This window comes from Pan paniscus, chromosome 19 (genome assembly GCF_029289425.2).
Source record: "Pan paniscus chromosome 19, NHGRI_mPanPan1-v2.0_pri, whole genome shotgun sequence".
In the NCBI taxonomy this organism is placed as follows: domain Eukaryota; kingdom Metazoa; phylum Chordata; class Mammalia; order Primates; family Hominidae; genus Pan; species Pan paniscus.
The window spans coordinates 83150682-83173548 of record NC_073268.2 but is presented as its reverse complement, the minus strand read 5'-3'; the positions used below and the strand labels follow the sequence as shown (position 1 = coordinate 83173548).

The following is a 22867-nucleotide window of genomic DNA, read 5'->3' as shown; positions in this document are numbered from 1 at the left end:
CTTTGATTTACATTTTGTCTTATGGTAAGACAAAATACATGATTTCATTCAAAAGAAAAACCAAGATTGTTCTCAATTAGATCATTATTGTTAGGTATCTAAAATAGACTCTGAGTAAGTTTTTAAGTGCATATGCAAATGAGGTGTATCATTTTAAATGAATAAGACTTGAATTGCAGAATTCTATGCTCCAAAGAGATCACAGGGACCCAGACAGCGATGTTGCAATTCCATGATGTGCTCCAACTTACATAATTCTCTTACAATTTCTGACTTTTTAGGTTCAGAGAGCATGTGAGTAGTTTGAAGGGTCAGGTCAGGCAGCAGACCAAAAAAATGGCAACGTCTTCAGGGGCTAACAAACCAGAAACCCTGGAGTTAAGGTTCTGTCCGTCAGGAGGGAGTTGAGTTCTGGACTTCAGGAAGCCCGAGGATGGCATATCATTAGGGGCATGGCTCTTGATCTCCAGTCTACACTGCCCTTGAATTCCATGCTTTACCCATATTATTTACAAAGAAATGGCTTTTATTATGTAGTAGGAATTCATTTTTCCGTTAAGACATTGCTCATGGGCCTGTAGTTAGAAGTCAGTACAAAAAAATCATCAGTACTCACTTGATAAAATCCTAGCCAAAAGCAAAGAAACTTGACATTTTGGTTAGTCTGTGCCATTTAATTTTAGGAAAAGGTAAACTTTTCTTTAAATATTTGAAATATTGAAAATAACTTTAGGGGTCTCCTTTATCGTTTTTGCACTCAAGTTGGAAACCACTGGCCTAGAAATTAGCCGTGGTTATGGGTGGGAGGGATGACAGGAAGTGGCAACCAGGGCCTGTCCAGAAGCCTTGGTGGCCCTGCGGTGACATCAGGGATCAGAGCTGAGCCTTGATCCTTGATCCTGAGGCGGGATTGATGTTTGCCAGAGACTCAGTTTCTCAGCCTGGGTTCCTTGTTCATTCACAGTGACCTGGTGTGTTTCCCAGGAAACCTATAAGCTATAGGATAAATAAGGTGCCGGTTCATGGACTGTCAGTTTTACTCAAAGGTTTTTTTTTTTTTTAATATTTGTTCATATCAAAAGATCACAAAGACAGCTCACTTTAAAGGTCGTGTGACCTTTAAATATTAAACATGTAACTTTAGAGACATTTCAAACCACCTTGACTTTCACCAGAGCATGGTTGTTCAGACAGTGTCTTCAGCCCCATAAGTTACTGTAGTCAAAAATTTTGAGACACATTGCTCCAGGACTCTTCCTGCAAGGGGCAAGGACTGACCCTCTTCACCTCAGCTGAATACCAGTGTAGGCGTTTTGAATTTTTGAATACCAGTATGGGCATATTTGGATACTAATATAGGTTTATTTGGACAGTAAGATGATTTTAGAAGCTCTGGGCTTTTCTTGATGGTATGTAATTTAAAGGTGAAACTCAAATCTATTTTGTGTTATAGAACAAGCAGACCAAGTGGCATCAGTTACATTCATAGGGGAAAATGATATCTTTTATAAAGATTCTGACTAATACTTAGGAGGGCATTTGAAAAGAGTTTACATTCCACTATTAGGAAAATAAGATAGTCTTACACAGAGTTAAAATCAAAATGAACTTAAAAAAAAAGTTTGGAATTAAAAGTTCAAGAACCTCAAGTTGAAGGAATACTCATAGCATATGTGCTGTGTGTAATTCTCCTTTGTTTAGACAACATGCTTTTTATTTTATGTATCTTGTGCTTTGTACGTCATTTGAAATTGTGTCTTCTTTCACATGCTTAAAATTGTAGAAGGAGACTGAGAAAGATCATTCTTTTTTTTCTTGATTCTGAACTTATATCCCACAGTAATGAAATGGTTTCAATTCAATGCCAAGGTGAAAAAAAAGTACAATTTAAGTACTAAGCACCAAAGATATGATTTTTTTTTTTTTTTTTTTTTTTTTTTGAGACAGAGTCTCTCTTTGTCATCCAGGCTGGAGTGCAGTAGTGTGATCACTGCAGCCTTGACCTCCTGGGGTCAGGTGATCCTTTAACTTCAGCCTCCCAAATAACTGGGACTATGGGTACGCACCACCACGCCTAGTTAATTTTTTTTAAAAAATGTATTTTGTAGAGATGGGGTCTTACTATGTTGCCCAAGCTAGTCTTGAACTCCTGGGCTCAAGCGATCCTCTCACCTCGGCTTCCCAAAATGCTGAAACTAGAGGTGTGAGCGGCCACACTGGGCCAAGGTATAGTTCTTAACCTTGAAAAATTCAGTTGGAAGGGAGGAGCTATGGATAATAACCGTAAGATGGTGTGATCTGAGAGGTAGACAGAGTTGTACAGATATACAAAATGAATTCATTGGGCTTGGTGGGACCTGAGGCATAGAGGAGAATGTGGTTTTTGCCTCATATGTTTTGAGAATCTGCAATTAATTATCTATATTTATAATTGTTACATCTCCCTAACAGGATGACCTTTTTATCATTTTTAAATGTCCCTCCTTGGCCGGGTGCGGTGACTCACGCCTGTAATCCCAGCACATTAGGAGGCTGAGGTGGATATATTGCTTGAGCTCAGGACTTCGAGACCAGCCTGGGCAACATGGTGAAACCCCGTCTCTACAAAAAAATACAAAAAAATTAGCTGGGCATGGTGGCAGGTGCCTGTAATACCAGCTACTCAGGAGGCTGAGGTGGGAGGATGGCTTGAACCTGGGAGGGGGAGGTTGCAGTGAGCTGAGATTGTGCCACCGCACTGTAGCCTGGGTGACAGAGCTAGACCCTGTCTCAAAAAAATAAAATAAAATAAATAAATATCCCTCTTTATCTTAGTACAGCTTTTTGTTTTAAAGTTGATTTGTCTGACATTAGTATAACAATTTCAGCTTGTTTATAGTTGCTGTTTGCATGGTATATCTTTTTTTATTATTTTACTTTCATCTTGTTTACATGTTTGAATCTAAAGTGCATATTCTATAGACAGCATATTATTGGATCTTGATTTTTAAAAAAAAGTTTGAAAATCTCTGCCTGTTTGTTTTGTTTTGTTTTTGAGACAGGGTCTTGCTCTGTCACCTAGGCTGGAAGGCAGTGACATGATTATGGCTCACTGCAGCCTTGAGCTCCCTGGGCTCAGGTGATCTTCCCACCTCAGCCTCCTAAGTAGCTGGGACTACAGATGCATGCCACAATGCCCAGCTAATTTTTGTATTTTTTGTAGAGATGGAGTTTGGCCACGTTGCCCAGGCTGGTCTTGAACTCCTGGGCTCAAGCGATCCACCTCCCTCAGCCTCCCAAAGTTCTGGAATTGCAGCCATCTTTGCCTTTTGATTGGGGTTTTTAATCCATTCACATTTAATGTTACTGATATGGTTGGATTTACCTCAGCCCTTTTTTTCTCTATGTCTCATGTAGTTTTTGATCTCCTGTGTCTTCTTTATTGCCTTCTTTTGTATTAAGTGCATATTTTCTAGTGTCACATTTTAATTCCTTTAATTATTATTTTTTCTTTTTTTTGAGACAGAGTCTCACTCTGTTGCCCAGGCTGGAGTGCAGTAGTACGTTCTTGGCTCACTGCAACCTTCGCCTCCCAGGTTCAAGTGATTATCATGCCTCAGCCTCCCAAGTAGCTGGAATTACAAGTGCCTGCCACCACACCTGGCTAATTTTTATATTTTTAGTGGAGGCAGGGTTTCACCATGTTGGCCAGGCTGGTCTCAAACTCCTACTTGAAGTGATCCACCCACCTTGGCCTCCCAAAGTGTTGGGATTATAGGTGTGAACCACCATGCCCAGGCATTTCTTTTAATTATTTTTTAATTATATTTTTTGAGTTATTTTCTTAGTGGTTTCTTTAGGGCTTACAATGTATATCTTAATTTATCAGAATCTACTTCAAATTTTTATTAAATGAATTCCAATGAGCTATAGAAACTATACTCCTACATAGCTCTATTCCCCCTTCCTTTCTGTGCTATTATATATACCTATATATAACAAACTCAATATATTTTTATAATTATTACTTTATATAATTTTATGTTTTTAATACTCTCCTTTAGTATTTCTTATAAGGGGAGTCTGCAAGTGAGGAATTCTCTCAGGTTATGTTTCATCTGGGCATGTCTTTATTTTGCCCTCATTTTTGAAAAGTAGAATATAAGATTATTGGTTGAATTGGTTGGATTTTTTCTTTTAGCACATTGAAATGTGTTTTCTCACTGCTTTCTGGCCTCTATTGTTTCTGTTGAGAAATCTGTTAGTCTTACTGGAATTTCTTTGTAAGTGATGAGTTGTTTTTCTCCTGCTGTTTTCAAGATTTTATTTTTGTCTTTGACTTTAGTTTTTAATATGGTTGTCTGGGTGTGGGTCTCCTTGTGTTTATCTTACTCAAAGTTCATTGAACTTGGATGTATAGCTCAGTGTTTTCCATCAAATATGACAAATTTTTAGCCATTATTTCTTTGAACCTTTTTTCTGCTCCTTTCCATCTTTGCGCTCCTTCTGTTCTCCCATCAAATGCGTGTTGGTGAGCTTAATTGGTGTTCCACACTTCTTTGAGGCTATTTTTTCTGCATTACTTTTTCTCTCTGTTCTTCAGATTGCATAACCGCTATGTATCTTCACGTTTGCTGATTCGTGCTTCTGTTATTTCAAATCTACAGTTGACTCCTGGCAATAAATTTTTCATTTCAATGTTTTTCCTTTTTCACTTCCCGGGGGCATAAATTGCTCCACGGTGTGATCCAGCTGCCGTAGGTCTCCTGGCGGAGGCAGAATTTTGCCAGTTTGTGAGCCTTCCTCTCACTGTCTCCTGGGCAGAACTTATGGAGCAGTTGTTGGGGGAGGACATGGAACTTGCTCCTCACTGCTTTTCCCAACCTGCATCCATCCTGTGGAGCAGGAGCTCTGTGTATGCTGTATGTTTGTGTGTAATCCATGCTGCCATCCAGGTGCTTCCATCCAGTTGGTGCCGCTACCAAGTGTGGCTCTTCTGCAGTGCACATCAGGGGAGGTTGGGATCTGCTGATGTTCATTGGCTGCTGAATCTACCCAGCATAGGTCTTCTGTCCTAGGAAGCTAGAGAAAATGCAAACTGTCAATGGGCTGCCAAGGCCATTGGATCAGCTCTCCTGCAATGCAGAGCTATATGGGAAAGAGGGACTGCACTGCCACCCACTGTCCCACTCCCTATGTAGCAGGAGATGGGGTTTGGGGAACAGGTACCACCTGACTACTACCAACTATTTATCATAGGCCTTCTGCAGCACAAAGCTGTGAAAAATGAAATCTGCCAATGTTTACCAGCTGCCAAAAGTACCTGGAATAGGAGGGAGCTAGGGCGATGGGAATTGCCCCTTGGCCGTTGAAACAGTTCTGTAAGAGCTGTGGGGGAAAGGGGGCAGTCCATAGCTTGTAGGCCTCAACCTTCCACTGTTCTCAGTGAGTTTTTACAGGTTTTGTTGAGTAGATGGATGCTTCTCAATTTCTTGTAACCTCTTTGATCTGTCTTTAGAGACTTTGAATGATTGTCTTTGCTAATTTTGACCAGCTTAAAAGATGTTTTTCTGGGAGAGAGTTTTCCCAGAATGACTCATATCATCATTCTAAGTCTGTTTTTTGACTACACGACAGGAGGATAAAGTGCAGAAATGGTTGTGTGTTGCTTAGAGGTGGGAACTCTGTGGGGTGGGAGGGCGCAGCAGAGGTGTCTCCCAACTCATCTATCCCCACATCTAACCACATGGGTAAAGATAACTTTTTCTTATTCCTTATTGCAGTAGACTGAGTATGTCTACTCTGTTTCCTGATAGTGAGAATGCCATGTCTTTAGTCCAGTTTGCTCTTCACATTCCCTGGGTAGTCTGTGTATGTGATGCACTTGCTGCTGTATCATAGTAACGACAGGATGACTGTAGTCCTTACCCCTGTAGTTCACTGAATTTGTATCTGAACATGGGAACTGCTTCGTAGTCAATAACCTCAGGTTTTTCAAAGGATGAAAATTGTCAATTTTTATTAAATATATTTAATATTATAAATTAAAATAGATACTGTTAGTAAATAATAAAGAAACGATGTACTTAAAGACATTTGAAAACACACCTCCTTCCTCTGTATGCCCCTGGACTCTTGACTGACCCTCTATTGTGCTTGCCTTATATATTTTTTTTATTATGACTCTCTTTTCTAAATAAACCATAAGTTCTTCTCAGTAAGTAGCAGGCAAGGAACATGTTTTATTAATTTTTGTACCTTCTCCACTGTGCCAGACATTGAAACTGTTTGATCAATTCATTGAATTAAAATAGAACAAACTATCCTAAAAACCCTATCATAATCCAGTAATTGGGGTCTGAAAAATTCAGTTGCATAAACTGTGGCATTGCTTTATTGCAAGGTTAATGAAATGGCTTGGCTGGACTTGTACCACTAGCAGGCAGTGAATTCTGAAAGTCTTTCTCTGTGATCCAAATGTGGCCTAGTCCCAGCTGTGGTTTGTTGTCAATTGGTGGCTGTTGGCTGGTCTGCTTAGTTATATCAGTGACGAAGGGGACAATGTTAGACCTTGTACTGCTGGGACTTAGTGATGTCACTGATGACAGGAAGCTTCTAGTTGGTTGGTTAGTTTCATTGACCTGATCTGGAGAGAGTGGACTGAGAATTACTGGGGCTGTGAGAACTTGCCTTCCCTAGAATCATGGCCTGTCTTTTTCCCACACAGGAACTTGAGCTTGTTCCTCCCTACACAGGAACTTGGGGGCCAATAGCATTGTCCCTGATTTTCATGTTTTCACTGGTTGTATTATTGGAGAATTTTACTGTTTAAAATGTAAATGAAAAATTTATATTCTCATTCAGTTCACATCAGCAAAGCATTACTCCCATTTAGAGGTAGTTTTTTTTTTTTTAATGACATCTGCTAAAATGGGATCCTTTATAAATCAGTTTTAGTTACGATATTATTTTCTCCAAACATTGGTGATAACTTTAATATGTATGTGTGTGTTTGTTTTTAAAGGTGTTTGAAGTGGTGGAACGTGTAGAAGAGTTAAGAAGGAAGTGGCCAGTAGCGTGGGGGAAGTTAGATGATGGCAGTATTGGTGTGGTGACTCCATATGCTGATCAAGTGTTTAGAATACGTGCTGAACTTCGAAAAAAGAGATTATCTGATGTTAATGTAGAAAGGGTGCTAAATGTTCAAGGTAAGTATCAATTGAAATGAATTCAGTCATTCAAATGCTTAAATCTAAAGTGTGTTCACATTGGATTTTTAATACTCAAGATCTCTTTTCTGAAGTTATGTGTTCATTTCATATCAAGTTCTTTAATGCCAGGTTTGGCAATTAAAGGTTGAATTCATTTACATGTTTATTAAGTTTTTATATCCAAATAAAATAAGTATTAACAAATATACCTTTTCTGTGACCATAATTATATCAATGCCACATAGTATATGTATGCTGTGAATTACAGTCATAATAGTATATAACACATTTTGCTGTTATACGGTATCAGAGGATGAATTTCTTCATAAAGATTTTTATGTATAGACTTTTCTAAGTTTATAGTTAACAGCAACTCTTTTAAATTATGTTCATTTAATTAATTGCTATAAAATCTGTGCTTTTAAATATATGAAGCAACACTCTGATGTGAACTCTAATTGAAGCCTAATACAATGTTAGGTTTTATGGTAATATCCAGCAGTAAGAGTAATATAGAGCAGTAAGAGCATGGGCAAAAAATAGTTCTACTGTACCATGTGTTGTCCAGATTATACAGAATTTAGGTGAGCATTTTAGAAAGAACGTTAGGAGTAAATTAGAAAGCACCCAGAGGAGACTTAGGGTAGTGAATGATCAAGACACTGCCATGAGAAAACTAGGATTGTTTGGCCTGGAGAAGAGAAGACTAAGGATTGACATCAACATTGTATTGAGATTTGTTATAGGGTGAGGGAATAGATATGTTACTATTTGAAGCACATAAGAAAAAATGATATACACCTAGACTTTCTGTAGACTTCTTTATGAAATCAGCTGTGCGTGCCCTCGTTGGCCAGAGACTGGATGACTGCTTCAACAAAGAGTCCTTGTATTGGGTGGAACCTGGGACTAGATAATTTTAAGGTTGGTTCCAATAGTATCATTAAAAAAAACTTTTTTATGGTGGTAAAATGCGTATGATGTAAAATTGACCATTTTAACCATTTTTATGCACATAAGTTCTGTGGCATTAAGTTCATTTACGTTATTGTGCAACAGTCATCATCATTCATCTCCAGAACTTTTTTGATCTTTCCAAACTGAAACTCTGTATGCGTTAAATGCCCCCATTCCTCCTTCCCTCCTGGCAGTCACCCTTCTACATTCTTTCTCTATGAATTTGACTGTTCTAGCTACCTCATATAACTGGAATTATATAGTATTTGTCCTTTCCTGACTGGTTTATTTCACTTAGCATAATGCCTTCAAGGTTCATCCATGTTGTAAGATGTGTCAGAATTTCATGCCTTTATAAGGCTGAATAATCTATTGTATGTATATGCCACATTCTGTTGATCCATTCCTCTGTCCAGGGATACTCGTGTTGCTTCCACCTTTTGGCTATTGTGAATAATGCTGCTATGAACGTGGATATACAGATATCTGTTTGAGTCACTCCTTTCAGTTCTTTTGAGTATGTATGTAAGCATGGAATTGCTGGATCATATGGTAGTTCTCTGCCTAAATTTTTGAAGAACTGCCACACTGTTTTCCACAGCAGCTGTACCATTGGACATTCTCACCAGCAGTGCATAAGGGTTTCAGTTTCTCCACATCTTCGCCAATGTTTGTTATTTAGCAATTACATTGTAAAAAATGCAATGCTTTTATTATATCAGTGGTTCAGAATGACAATCTTAAGTCTTTTCTTAAAAAATTTTCTTTGTAGGAAAGCAATTCAGAGTTTTGTTTCTTAGCACAGTACGTACAAGACATACTTGTAAACATAAACAGACACCAATTAAAAAGAAAGAGCAACTTCTGGAAGATTCCACAGAGGACTTAGATTATGGTTTTTTATCTAACTACAAGCTTCTCAATACTGCCATCACAAGAGCACAATCCCTGGTTGCTGTGGTGGGTGATCCCATTGCTCTGTGCTCTATTGGAAGATGCAGGTAATTATGTGTTAATGTTGAGACATTAAAGGGGAAATGTGACATGATTTGTATCCCTATGTGTATATTTATTCATATGACCTTCTGGCTAATTAAAAACAGGTTTATTATAGCCTGATATCCAATGGGAACACAAAAGCATATTACTTTGGATCTATTTATTGTATGCATAATTGTGTATTCATTGAGCCATTATTCAAGAGATATTTCCTGAGTGACTTCTAGGTTCTAAGCACTCTTCCAGCTTCTGAAGATACATCAGTGAACAAAATAGACAAAGATCTCTGCCCTTGTGGGGCTTACATTTTATTGGTGGGGCTTACTTTTTACTGGTAAGGAGAGGAAGATTACTGTAAACTAAATAGGAATATTATATAGTATTTTACATGGTAAGTTGAATGGAAAGGAAAATATTAAGAGGAATTAGGAATGATGAGGACGGTGCAGACTAGCTTGTGATTGTAAATAGCGTGGTGAGAGCAGACCTCACTGAGAAGCTGACTTGGAAGTGAGGGAGAAGCTATTTGGGTTAAAAGTGCTCCAGGAAAAAGCAACAACTAGAGCGGGGGTCCTGAGCTGGTTTCATGCATGTGTTTGTCTTTGATGGATATTAACTTTTATATCCCTTAGTGCCTCACTTTTTCCCTTAATTGTTCTAATTTTTGATGAATTTCCTTCTGTAGTCTTGCTCTCTCAAGGCTTCTCAATGTAGATAATTCTTTGTATCTGGTTAATCCAGAATATCTTAACATTATGGGGTTAGACGTGGTCATTACTTGTCTTTCGGTAGCATTATTAGTATTCATTAGACTTTAGTTTTAAGGAACAGTTTCTACTAAATATGGTTAAAATATCAACCTACACACCAAAATCTTTCTTTATACACTTGTGACTTATACCAGTTAATTGGAATTTTAACTGTACAAAGCCAGTAATAGAAGATTTGGCCTTTTGAGTGTTGAAGAACAATGCTAGCATTAAAAAAAAAAAAAGCAGTCGAACAGTTATTTATAATATTCTTTTGTGAAAAAGAAAGAAATACACTAGGGATTACTGAAAATTTTATAAGTGTGCTAGTACCTGTCATAGGAAGTTCAGAATAGTAAAAAGAGATGTAGGTAGTCCTGAATCTGCCTTGGGTAATTATTTCTTTTTGATATGTTAGAATTAAAGTAGACAAAACTGTTAGGACATAGCACTCTTTAAATCAGGTTTTTTTTTTCTTACAATATAGATAATGACAGCACTTTATTATCTATTTTTGTGTTCTGGCAGGAAGAAAAATTCTGGGAAGGGAGACTATTTGGGACCTTTAAGAATAAGTTTCATATATTAGAATTTAAGACCCCTCAAAAAGTTAATATCCTTTATAGGGGAAAGCTATCATCAAAGGAATCAAGTAGAGTTTTAATTTATGAAAAAAAAATTTCTTTTTTAAAAAACAAAGCTTGAAGGGTCTGTAACTTATTTATCTGTAAACAATTCTGTTGTAACATCTTTAATTTCATACTTTAAAAATATATTGCCATGCATTTGTAGTCACTAATGACAAATTGGAGAGGGGAGAGTATCTTTTTTTTTTTTTGAGACAGAGTTTCACTCTTGTTGCCCAGGCTGTAATGCAATGGTGCAGTCTCGGCTCACCGCAACCTCTGCCTCTTGGGTTCAAGTGATTCTCCTACCTCAGCCTCCCGAGTAGCTGGGATTACAGGCATGTGCCACCACGCCCAGCTAATTTTTTGTGTTTTAGGAAGAGATGGGATTTCTCCATGTTGATCAGGCTGGTCTCAAACTCCGGACCTCAGGTAATCTGCCTGCCTCAGCTTCCCAAATTGCTAGGATTACAGGCGTGAGCCACCACGCCTAGTCAAGAATATCTTAATTCTGAGTTACAAATGAATAGAAGAACCAGGTATATCAAGAAGTCTACTAATTTTGCTTTCATCCTAAGAATTTTACTTTATATTACTTTACTAGTCATTGTAAGTATATTTGGTTAAAATGTTGCTTGTGGTATTTTACCACTTTTGCTTGTATTTATTATTTGATAAGTGAGACAGCACATACAATTTGATTAGAATGTAATATATTAAAGCACATGTTGAAAACAACTAGAAACTATTAGGGGAGTAAATGGATATAAGAATAGTGTTCCGGCCAGGCGCAGTGGTTCACACCTGTAATCCCAGCACTCTGAGAGGCCCTGGTGGGCGGATTGCTTGAGCTCAGGAGTTTGAGATCACCCTGGGCAACATGGCAAAACCTTGTCTCTACAAAAAATACAAACTTTAGCTGCGTGTGGTGGCATGTGCCTGTGGTCCCAGCTACTCAGGAGGCTGAGGTGGGAGGATCGTTTGAGCCCAGGAGGTTGAGGCTCTAGTGATCACGCCACTGCACTCCAGCCTGGGTGACAGAGCAAGACCCTGTCTCAAAGAAAATAAAAAAAAGAATAGTGTTAAGCCACATTAGTTTTGGGCTCTCCTTATAAATAACTCCAAATATATTTACCAACCTGAATATTTTTAAAGAAACCATTACCCCTTTCTTAAAGAATCATATTATACTGTGAATTGCATGAGATCAGCATTTTTCATCCATTGTCTTGACAGAAATCATTACTTTCTTAGAGCAAATGGGTGAATAATTCTTCCTGAGGCCATGTTCTCAGAATTATCCAGGGCTAATTTTTAACTTCAAAGCTGAGTCTGCAGTTGCCTGTTTCTTACTACTCAGCTGGGAAGTTTCAAGGTATACACATTAATTGATAAGCTAAGCAGAATATTTTCAGGGAAGTAAATATATTATGTTGAGTGAAAAAAAAACATTTCATAGTTATATGGCAATGTTGATTGTCTGCTTTATTTGTACAGTTTAATCATGGCTGTAGCCCAAGAATTGATAGTTGGGGCATATGGATATTTAAGCTTTAATCTGACTAATTTAATTAGATATTAATTTACTCTCACAATACAAGTAAGCTCAGAGAATATAATATGATTCTTGGGTCCTGTAAAAATGGAAGAGTGAGTTCTTTGTAGTTTGAGTTCATTAGGACTGTTTTCCTGCTTTTTTCATTTAATATTTTCAAAAAAACTAATATATTCCCAAATATCAATCAAGTTTTTAAGGAATACTTACTGTGTATATTATACCAGTTCAGAAGTCAATCAGTTACATATTCTTTTTTGTTGTATTTTTAAACAGATTTTTTTCTGTTAATCAAAAATGGATATAGTGAAGATCCTCCCCGTCTCTCACCAAGCTAAGAAGTATCAATAGTGGCTGCTGTTTATTGACAGCTTTCTTTGAGCCAGGTGCTGGTTTATGTGCTTTGCACACATTGCCTCATTCACTCCTCCTAACAACCCTATAATGTGGGTATTTTATTTGCATTTTAAATGGGCAGCCTGATTCAGAGAGATTAAATTGCCCAGGGTCACATAGCTATTATGTGGTTCACTCAAACAGATGTCAGATTGACTTCAAAAACCACATTCTTCTCTCTGGTTATGCTGCCTTTCCCAGAAATGATGGATATGCTCAGATAAATCTGCACGGAATGGCCGGAGGCTAAAAGGAGAGTGATAACCTTTTTTCAAACCAAGGCGTTTGGAGAAGGTCTTCCCTTGAACTGAATTTCTTCATTTAGCACATTTTATTTACTCTGTGAAATATAAACATATTTCATGTATGTGTAGAGATATATGTATATTTGTGTACACACACACACACAGACACACACAGTGACCTAAGGACACCAAGTGATTTTTTAGTGTTTTATCAGTGATCCTAGAAGTAAGGTTAACAGAGAAAGAAAATCAAACTTTGTGTTCAGGCAGTGATTAAAAATAAGGTTACATCCTTTGAGATGCCTAAAATTATATTACAGTGTAATACGCACTTGGGTTTTTAAACCAATAGTACTAAAAAAATGGTTAACATAATATTATGTTAACATTTTAGGGAGGGGGCTGAGAATTGATGAAATCTTTAACCAGAGTGGTGAATTCTTGTCCTCATTCTATTGTGATCTGTCAATTATCTGTATTCAGAAATGCTTCATAATTGTATGCATAGTAGTTTGGTAAGGTATTGGGGAGTTCAAGGGCCAGTGTAAAGAGAGAAAAGGAAACATTTTAGCTTTAAAACTAAGAATTTTTGAAGGAAAGAAGCATTTCCCTGAAAGTTTAGAAGTGAGACACAAATGTCATTTCAATAGTAAGGAATAATAATAATAGTAGTGCTGGTGCCCCACTTTGCACATGAGGAAACTGAGATATAAAGAGAGGCTAAGTAATCTGCACGAAGTCACACAGCTACTGAATGGTAGAGTCAAGATTTCAGGCTAGTTCTAGAATCCATGTGCTTTACCATTTTGCTATATCAATGGTGTCAAAAAAAAAAAAGTCAGATTTAACATGCAAATTTCAGGTCACTTTTGGAGTCAGTTTAACTTGATTAACTTATAGTAAGTAGTTAATGTTACTTTTAAATTGGTATACGTTAACTCGAAGGCTATTTCTTTGAAATCTCTAGAATCTTCTGGTAGGCAAAGACTGTCACCAAGCTCCAGCTTTTTGTGAAGTATGAGGTTGTTTGACTTAATGTTACTTCAAATTCTGTTCATTGCAGTCAAGGTCAGTGAGGGTGACATAGGAACAGGGTATGGAGTTTTAAAAAGTAGCTTAAAAATAGAGCAGCTTCTAGCATTTTGGCTGTGAAAGCTGGAAATGAAAAATGTAATAAGAAATTGATATTAAAAATTGAGCTAGAGGCTGCGTACGGTAGCTCATGCCCATAATCCTAGCACTTTGAGAGGTCAAGGTGGGAGGATTACTTGAGGCCAGGAATTTGAAACCAGCCCTGGCATCATAGCGAGACCCCATCTCTACAAAAAAATTTAAAAATTTAGCCAGATGTGGTGGCACACAACTACAGTCCCAGCTACTCTGGAGGCTGAGGCGAGAGGCTTGAGCCCAGGAGTTCAAGATTACAATGAGCTGTGATCATGCCACTGCCCTCCTGCCCTTCACTCTGAGTGACAGCACAACCCTGTCTCTGAAAAAACAAATAACTGAACTAGACAGAGTAAAAGTCAATCCATTCTTTCCTTAGCGTTTTGCTTTGTCTTGAAGTCCAACGCAAACCTGAAATGCCACTCTGTGAAACTGATACTTCATCAATTAGACTAAAAAGACCTTTCTTTTGAATGTAGTATGTAATAGAATTGTATTGATAAATATGCAGTTGAATATTGTGGCTATTCTTATTAAAAGGGTGGGAAAGTGGATGGATTTTAGATCCTGAGTGCTATATAAGATAGTCCTTCCCTATATTTTCTCATGTTATGATGAGAAAAAAAGCACAATTCCTTCATTGGGGTTCTTAAAAACAAAAATAAAGGACAGCTTTTCAGCATGCATTTCCTGGCAACACACATTTCCAGCAACTGCATGACTGTCTTATTAGCCTTAGTCTTATAGTCAGAAGTACATATTTAATATTTTGTAGCATTTTTACTTTTTCTGTTGTTTACATATAGGTCTAAAATTTTTTCTGAATCCATTTGTTTATTTTTTGTTTATTCATTCCATTTAAAATTTTTTATTTTTTTTATTAAAATTCTTTTTTCGACAGCTTTATGGGTACAAGTGGTTTTTGTTTACATGGATAAGTTGTATAGTAATCAAGTCTGGGCTTTTAGTGTACCCCTCACCTGAGTAGTGTACATTGTACCCAACAGATAGTTTTTCATTCCTTACCCCTCTCCCACCCCGCTACCTTCTGAATCATCAGTATCTCAATTGATTTCTTAAACTCATCTTCAAAAAACTAGGAAAGATGGATATATGGCATATGTAAGAGAAGCACAGTTTGGAATTAAACTCTGCAAAGTTTTATGAATATATTAATAACCCAATTCCCATTCATATACTAACTTTTATAATATAAACCTTTTCATTTATGCTTCTTGAAGCCATCTTGATTACCTGCTGTCCACCTGGACACAAGGATACCAACTTGGGAAGAAACCATATCACATATCTTTTATAGCATAATAAAACATTATTTGAACCTCTCATATTAAACATAGGTATGCATATTTATAATAGTCATTTAAAATTTAAAAACTTTATATGTTGTCTTTTGTAATATGTATTTAATAATTTTAATATTTAGAAATCAATTTTCAAACCTAGAAACAACAGTATGTAAATGCAACAAGTTTTGAATGTACTTTTCTCCTTTAGCACTTATGAATTTGATTAAGAAATGAATAATCAACATTAAAATTAGCATTCCAACTTCCCATATTTTTCATAATTCATTTAACACTTATAACTTAGTTAATGGTATAAGTTGTGCTTGTAACAAGCACCTGTTAATTAAGAGAAAAATACGGAGTAGCTGGTTATTTCTTAAGAATCCTCATGAGGATTATGTACTTTGTGGCTCAAATTTATGTCTTGAGTTGGCTTTTCTTAGTCATCTAACACTAGGCTACTTTGGCCTTATAATTCAAATATATACACACACACATAGATACACATACATGTGGTATCTATGTGTGTGTATATATATGTGTATGTGTATATGTGTATGTATGTGCATATATACACGTATATACGTGCGTGTATATGTATGCGTATGTATATAAATTAGAATTATGTGATTTATATTCATTATATTGAATTTTATATACATAGTATATATATGTATGTAGTAAGTATGCCTAGAAGTACAAATTTTATGTGAAATGAGTTGCCATCAGTTTTGAAAACTTATTATATGGGTAATAAAAAACACCATTTTGAATTAGTGTGGATAGGTGAGTACTGACCATATTACTTGCATTGATGAGCCAGAATTAATGGAGAGCCTGTTTTATATGTACTATAATACAAGGTATGACTGTAGTTTCAAAATCAAACTTCTGGAGTCTTGTGATCTGGTAGAAAGATTTTATCTCAATCATAGATGACTATTGGGTTTAAGGATTTGAGGTTGGGGGTGGAATTTGAGATTATCTTTAGTTATTTGTGTTCATTTCTGTGATCTCATCCATTGAATTGTAATCTGATCTTGTAAATCTTTTCTGTAGGAAATTTTGGGAACGGTTTATTGCCCTGTGTCATGAAAACAGTAGCCTACATGGAATCACTTTTGAACAGATCAAAGCCCAGTTAGAGGCTTTAGAACTAAAGAAGACATATGTGTTGAATCCGCTGGCACCTGAATTTATCCCCCGGGCTCTAAGACTGCAGCATTCAGGAAGTACCAACAAACAGCAGCAATCACCACCCAAGGTAAAGCCTCTGTTAATGAAATTGAAGAGGTTAAAGGGAGAAAACTTCGCAGAAGTGCCAAAGGTTTATTGGGATGCAAGTTACTTTAAGTGTTGGAATTGAAGGTTACATTTGGCGGCAAGCGGTTTCTGCAAGGAGCTTGTTTAGTGTGGACATGTAAGTGAAAATACAGTATGGTGTTTAGTCATGCTTAATGTTATGATCATTCTCAAACAATTTTTAATACCTGATAACTTCTGGTATCATTTTTATAAAATAACCTTCTAATCCTCTCTACTGATAGAGTTGTTTTAGTGAGATGTGAATAAAACAAAGAAGTTTAAAAGATTATCACACTTACTAAAACATGTCCTTATATTCTTTATAAGGAATAATGTTATAATAACGATATTTATATAAAGCAAATAATTCTGAACCTTTACTGATGACCAATTTATTTGAGGTGGTATTTGACAGAGTAAAAAAATTTGGCTGACTTCTTGAAGATGACTTTAATTGATTTTGACACATATTTTTTGTATAGAAGCATTCCAGTCAGAGGGAGTGGAGCAGGGGAGTCAAGGCCATTTCCACTTTTGAACTATAGTTATTTTGGACAGAGACAGCCGGCTTATTTGCTAGAGTGCCTGAAAAAAATGCTTGCACTTACCATCTAGAAAAGAAGGTTCTGAGACTGGCATGTTTAGTATTTGTTCTGTTTTTTTTCTTTGATATTTATAATCATCAGCATATTAAAGTTACCAATAAGAATTAAAAGAGTATGTCAGTTTTGCACTTCCTTTAAAAAATGTAAATCTTTTTTTTTTTTTTGAGAGGGGATCTCTGTCACCCAGGCTGGAGTGCAGTGGCACATTCTGGGCTCACTGCAACCTCCGCCTCCTAGGCTCAAGCAATCCTCCTGCCTCAGCCTCTGGAGTAGCTGGGACTATAGGCGCATACCACCACGCCTGGCTAACTTTTGTATTTTTTGTAGAGACAAGGTTTAGCATGTTGCCCAGGCTGGTCTCAAACTCCTGGGCTCAGGTGATCTTCACGCCTTGGCTTCCCAAAGTGCTGGGATTAAAGGCATGAGCCACCGCACCAGGCCAAAAAATGTAAATCTTAATGTGTAAGCAGTAATTAATAGTTTAATATTTTGAAAATCTTTTAGCTAAATAGATATTCAGCTGAGAAGAGAACTGTTCTCTGTGTTAATATACTGTTGTATATTCTTAGTTTAATAAAAATGGACCTAATGTGCAATAATACTTGTGATTTGGCATTTTTAGGGTATCACACATTGTACATAAATGAATCTTGTAGATTTCTCAAGCTTATACTATTAATGTATTAGCTGTTTATCAGTTAAGTTACTTCTATGTGCCAGATGTTATTGTAGGTGCTAAAGGAGCACAGTAGCAAATTAGCCCCCGAGTCCTCCTGTGGCCATGTTGGAGAAGTGAGAGGAAGTGAGAGGAAGAGGAAGTAAATTGAAGGCAATTTCTACCAAGGAGATCTTGTTCAGAAGTTTATTGGGTGGGTGGAGGTAGTGGGAGATTGGGGAAACATGTCAAAAACTGGAAGATAAGCTCACTTAAGGCAGAGATTTTTGCCTGTATTATTTGTTGCTCTCACCTCTGTGCCTAGAGCAAAATCTGGCTCATAATAGGTACTTAGAAGTATTTTTTAAATGAATGAGTAAAGCTTAAGAGAGCTTTTACAAAAGACTCCCGGTATAAGAGAACAGGGGACATGACTTTCATACATAGCTAGCTCTAGCTTAGTGCTACATTATTATTACTATTATTATTTTTTGAGACAGTCTTGCTCTGTTGCCCGGGCTGGAGTGCAGTGGTGCAATCTGACTTTTACTGCAGCCTCCGCCTCCCGGGTTTAGGCAATTCTTCTGCCTCAGCCTCCCAACTAGCTGGGACTATAGCCAAGCGCCACCATGCCCGGTAGTTTTGTGTGTGTGTGTGTGTGTGTGTGTGTGTGTTTTAGCAGGACAGGGTTTCATCACGTTGGCCAGGCTGGTCTCAAACTCCTGACCTCAAGTGATCCACCTGCCTTGACCTCCCAAAGTGCTGGGATTACAGGCTTGAGCCACTGTGTCCAGCCTGCTACATTATTATTTTGTTAATAAGCTACCAAACACTGTATATTTTATATAAACTAAGTAAATTTACTGTTCTGTGGTTTCTTGCTAAGTCAAAATACAAAATACAGTGACTGGAGGATTGTATCCTGTATTGAACCATGTAGAATGCTGAGTTATACTTGTAGACATGCCACTATCTTTTTACTCCATAGGCCCGAATTTGCTTTTTTTATTTAGTATACTACACAGTACCCATAGTGCTGATATATATTGTCTAGCGTTCTTCCAGCTTTACAATGTAGGATTACCCTAGATTATGGTTACTATTTATTAATTTCCTATTGCTACTGTAATGAATAAGCACAAACATAGTGACTTAACACAAATGGATTACCTGGCAATTTTATGAGTCAGATGTCTGAATTGGCTTGGTTGGTTTCTTTGCTCTGGGCTTCTCAAGGCCAGCATCAAGATATTGGCTTTCTGGGCCCTTACCTGGAAGCTCTGGAAAGAATCTGCTTCCAAGATCATGCAGGTTGTTGGTAGAATCCAGTTCCCTGTGGTTATAGGACTGATGTTCTTGTTTCCTTGGTGACTGTCAGCCGGGAATCATTTTTAACTTCTAGAGGCTTCTTACCAGTTCTCAACTGTGTCCCCTACATCTCAGAGCCAGTAGTGGTGCATTGAATCCTCCTTTCCCTGGGACTCTCTCTTACTTCCTCTTCCGCTGCGTCTCCCTTATTCCAGCCAGAGAAATTTCTCTGCTTTTAGGGCTCATGGGATTAGATTGGGCTCACCCACATAATCCAGGATAATCTCCCTATTTTAAATTTATAACTTTAATTAATATTCACAGAGTCCCTTTTGCCACATAACATATTCACAGGATCCAGGGATTAGGATGTGGGACTCTTTGCAGGGGCTATTCTGCCTGCCACACTCTGATTAAATTGCTGTGTTTCCTCCACATGCTAAGCAGTTGTCCCTGGTTGTTGAGTCATTAGCAAATTAGTGATAGGTCTGGAGGATAAGAAATCTAAATGGTTTGTCACCGTTTTGGAACTGTCTTATCTGCTGTTTGTGTCACTGGCTCTCCTTTCTTCTGTCAGTGTGTGTGCTACTGGCTGATCTTGTCTCTTCTAATTGCTCCTGCTTCTCATCTTATACTTTTGCCATCTTGATGTTTGCCTTTTTCTCCTTTTTTCTGTATGCTTTTCTTATCACGTCTCTATTCCTCACAAGTATATATATATATATATATATATATATATATATATAGTTGGTGCCAATCACTGTGAACATGCTTTTTTTCCTGCTGTAGACATAATCCCCTCTTTAGTTTTCAGATGTAATTTACAAATTTACAAATTTGTGTGTGTCTAAAGGTAAGTTGCGCAATGTGCTACTTTTCCTCAATTGGCTTGATACGTGTTACTTTTAGCCCATGGGAAGAGAGAATTTTTTTTTTAATCCAGAAATTCAGAACCATTGTCTCTTCAAATACTGTTTCTGCCCAAATGTCATCATTTTTAATGGTAGACTAAATATACCATTATGTGAATTTGCTATTGCTTATTTAATAAATCCTGCACTGATGGGCATGTAGATTGTTAACATTTATTACACACATAAACCATGCTCTCTGTGCCCAAATTCATGATTACTTCATTTGGATAAATTTCTGGAAGTGCACTTACTGGGTTAACGTATGTACATTTTTGATGTTGTTGATATGTATTGCCATATTGCTGTCTAGCAGTTAGCTAGATTATCTCACAAGCAAATAATGACAGTTCCCCTTTTCCTGTTTTTGTTTTTTTAAAGTAAATTTTATACTTTAACATAGCATGAATTATACTCAAAATGTCATAAATCCTAAGCCATATTTGCATTCTTTTTATTCTGTTAAAGGTTCTCATCTTGAAGATTAACATTTTTACTTTGAAAAACAACTTCTGTGTTTCGTGATTTGTTAGAAAATGTATAGAGAAACTGCAATTCTATTTCTGCAAAGGAATAGAATTTAAATCATGTTGATTGCATATTTCATTTTAATGAAAAATATTCATAAAAAAAGAATTTTAGATACCCTTAATTTGAAACTGAGAAAACTTGAGGCCCAGCAATATTATTTGAGATGGCTGTGACATAATGTTTAAAAAGAAAATTGGCTCAAAGCAGTCTAATGGTTATTAATTATAGACTCACAGTTTTTAGATTTTAATTATTGATGTATACATTAATTTACATATGATTAGGAAAATGGTTATTGTTTTCTAATACTAAACATGCTTAAATTATTATACATTTGTGTTTTTCTTTAAAGGGGAAAAGTCTTCATCATACCCAGAATGATCACTTCCAGAATGATGGAATTGGTAAGTGGAAAAATTACCCTATGAAAATTTGCTTTTATGATGTAAGAGATTTTCCCCAAATTTCACCACAAGAAAGAGGAGGGTGGGGAGATGGTTTCTCTCTCTCTCTCTCTCTCTCTCTCTCTCTCTGACACACACACACACACACACACACACACACACACACACAGTCACTTTGGAACCTCTCAATTTTTTTATTCAACACTTAGGGTTTTATCAGTGCATTGATATGTTATTTCTGAAAAGGGGCAATTTTGTAGGTATTCATGTACATATCCAGAGGTTTTGAGGAAAAACATTTAAGCCTTTTATGTAACATAAATTTTCAGAAAATATTTATGTCCTACAAATATCAGATCATAAATATTTCAAGATAAAAAATTTACTTAAATGATTTTAAATATTGCATAGTCGTGCTTTTAAAATAATTCCTTAACTTTCATATTGTATGTGGTTCTGTTACAATTGTAAGTGAAAACTTTATTCTGAAGAGTTGTATAATTTTTTAGATAGAAGACTGTTTACTAGGAGTGTGTGCATAGCTTTCTCTCTTGAAAGACACATCCTGAGTTCCTCAGAAAATATTTAAAATTATGCTAGTTTATAAAAGGAATGCTTTGTATAATTCAAGTTAATTTTAGGGAGCATTATAAAAATTTTTTTTTTGTAATATGCTTTACTTTTCCACACTGATAATTCTTTGATGATAAGATATCTTAGGCAAACCTGGGAAATATATTTTGCTGTTGAATGATTTAAATTATTTTTTCTGGATGACTATGTACAGCTGTTGAGTGCATCCTTTTTCTGTTTATTTTTCAGTTCAGCCCAATCCTTCTGTACTTATTGGCAATCCTATTAGAGCATATACTCCTCCACCCCCTCTTGGACCTCACCCAAATTTGGGAAAATCTCCAAGCCCTGTTCAAAGAATAGATCCTCACACTGGGACAAGTATTCTTTATGTACCTGCTGTCTATGGAGGGAATGTAGTTATGTCGGTGCCTTTACCTGTAAGTGGACATTCGAAATACTTTCTATTGAATCAAGTAAAATAGGTTTCACTAAAATGGTTCTAATCCCAAATAGTATTCTACCAACTTCTTTTCTAAAAAAAATTTTCAGTGCTGATAATCTTCTTTTAAAGCAAATGTTACCTCTAACCTTGAAATTACAAATTGTTGCTTACAATTTGTTATTAGGTTACTAGTGACTGTGAAGAAATTATATTTCAATTTAGAAACCTTTGTAATATTTTGTTTTGTTTTTTTTTGAGATGGAGTTTTGCTCTTGTTGCCTAGGCTGGAGTTCAGTGGTGTAATCTTGACTCACTGCAACCTTTGCCTCCTGGGTTCAAGCGATTCTCCTGCCTCAGCCTCCCGAGTAGCTGGGATTACAGGCATGCACCACTACGTCCAGCTAATTTTTTTTTTTTTTTTGAGACGGGGTCTCGCTCTGTTGCCCCGGCTGGAGTGCTGTGGCGTGATCTTGGCTCACTGCAAGCTCCGCCTCCCGGGTTCACGCCATTCTCTTGCCTCAGCCTCCCTAGTAGCTGGGACTGCAGGTGCCCGCCACCATGCCCGGCTAATTTTTTTGTATTTTTAGTAGACACGGGGTTTCACCATGTTAGCCAGGATGGTCTCGATCTCCTGACCTTGTGATCCGCCTGTCTTGGCCTCCCAAAGTGCTGGGATTACAGGTGTGAGCCACTGCACCTGGCCATGCCCGGCTAATTTTTTGTATTGGTAGAGACGGGGTTTCCCCATGTTGGTCAGGCTGGTCTCAAACTCCTGACCTCAGGTGATCCACCCGACTTGGCCTCCCAAAGCGCTGGGATTACAGGCATGAGCCACTGTGCCCGGCCACCTTTGTAATCTTTTAAAATATTTAATTGTAATCTTAATTTGTAATTTGTAATCTTTAAAATTTAATTTGTAAATCTAAATATTTAATTTGT

At 37.0% G+C, this 22867-nt stretch overlaps 1 protein-coding gene across 4 annotated transcripts in view; it reads left to right on the top strand.

Moving 5' to 3' along the window:
- HELZ (helicase with zinc finger) overlaps positions 1 to 22867 on the top strand; it is a 173970-nt gene that overhangs the window by 99786 nt on the left and 51317 nt on the right. For all 4 annotated transcript variants that reach the window (XM_055101690.2, XM_055101691.2, XM_034942757.3 and 1 more), the window contains 5 exons: positions 7004 to 7187; positions 8920 to 9148; positions 16251 to 16455; positions 20859 to 20910; positions 21733 to 21923. In XM_055101690.2, the coding sequence (XP_054957665.1) occupies positions 7004 to 7187; positions 8920 to 9148; positions 16251 to 16455; positions 20859 to 20910; positions 21733 to 21923 (861 nt within the window). The remainder of the gene's footprint in view (positions 1 to 7003; positions 7188 to 8919; positions 9149 to 16250; positions 16456 to 20858; positions 20911 to 21732; positions 21924 to 22867) is intronic.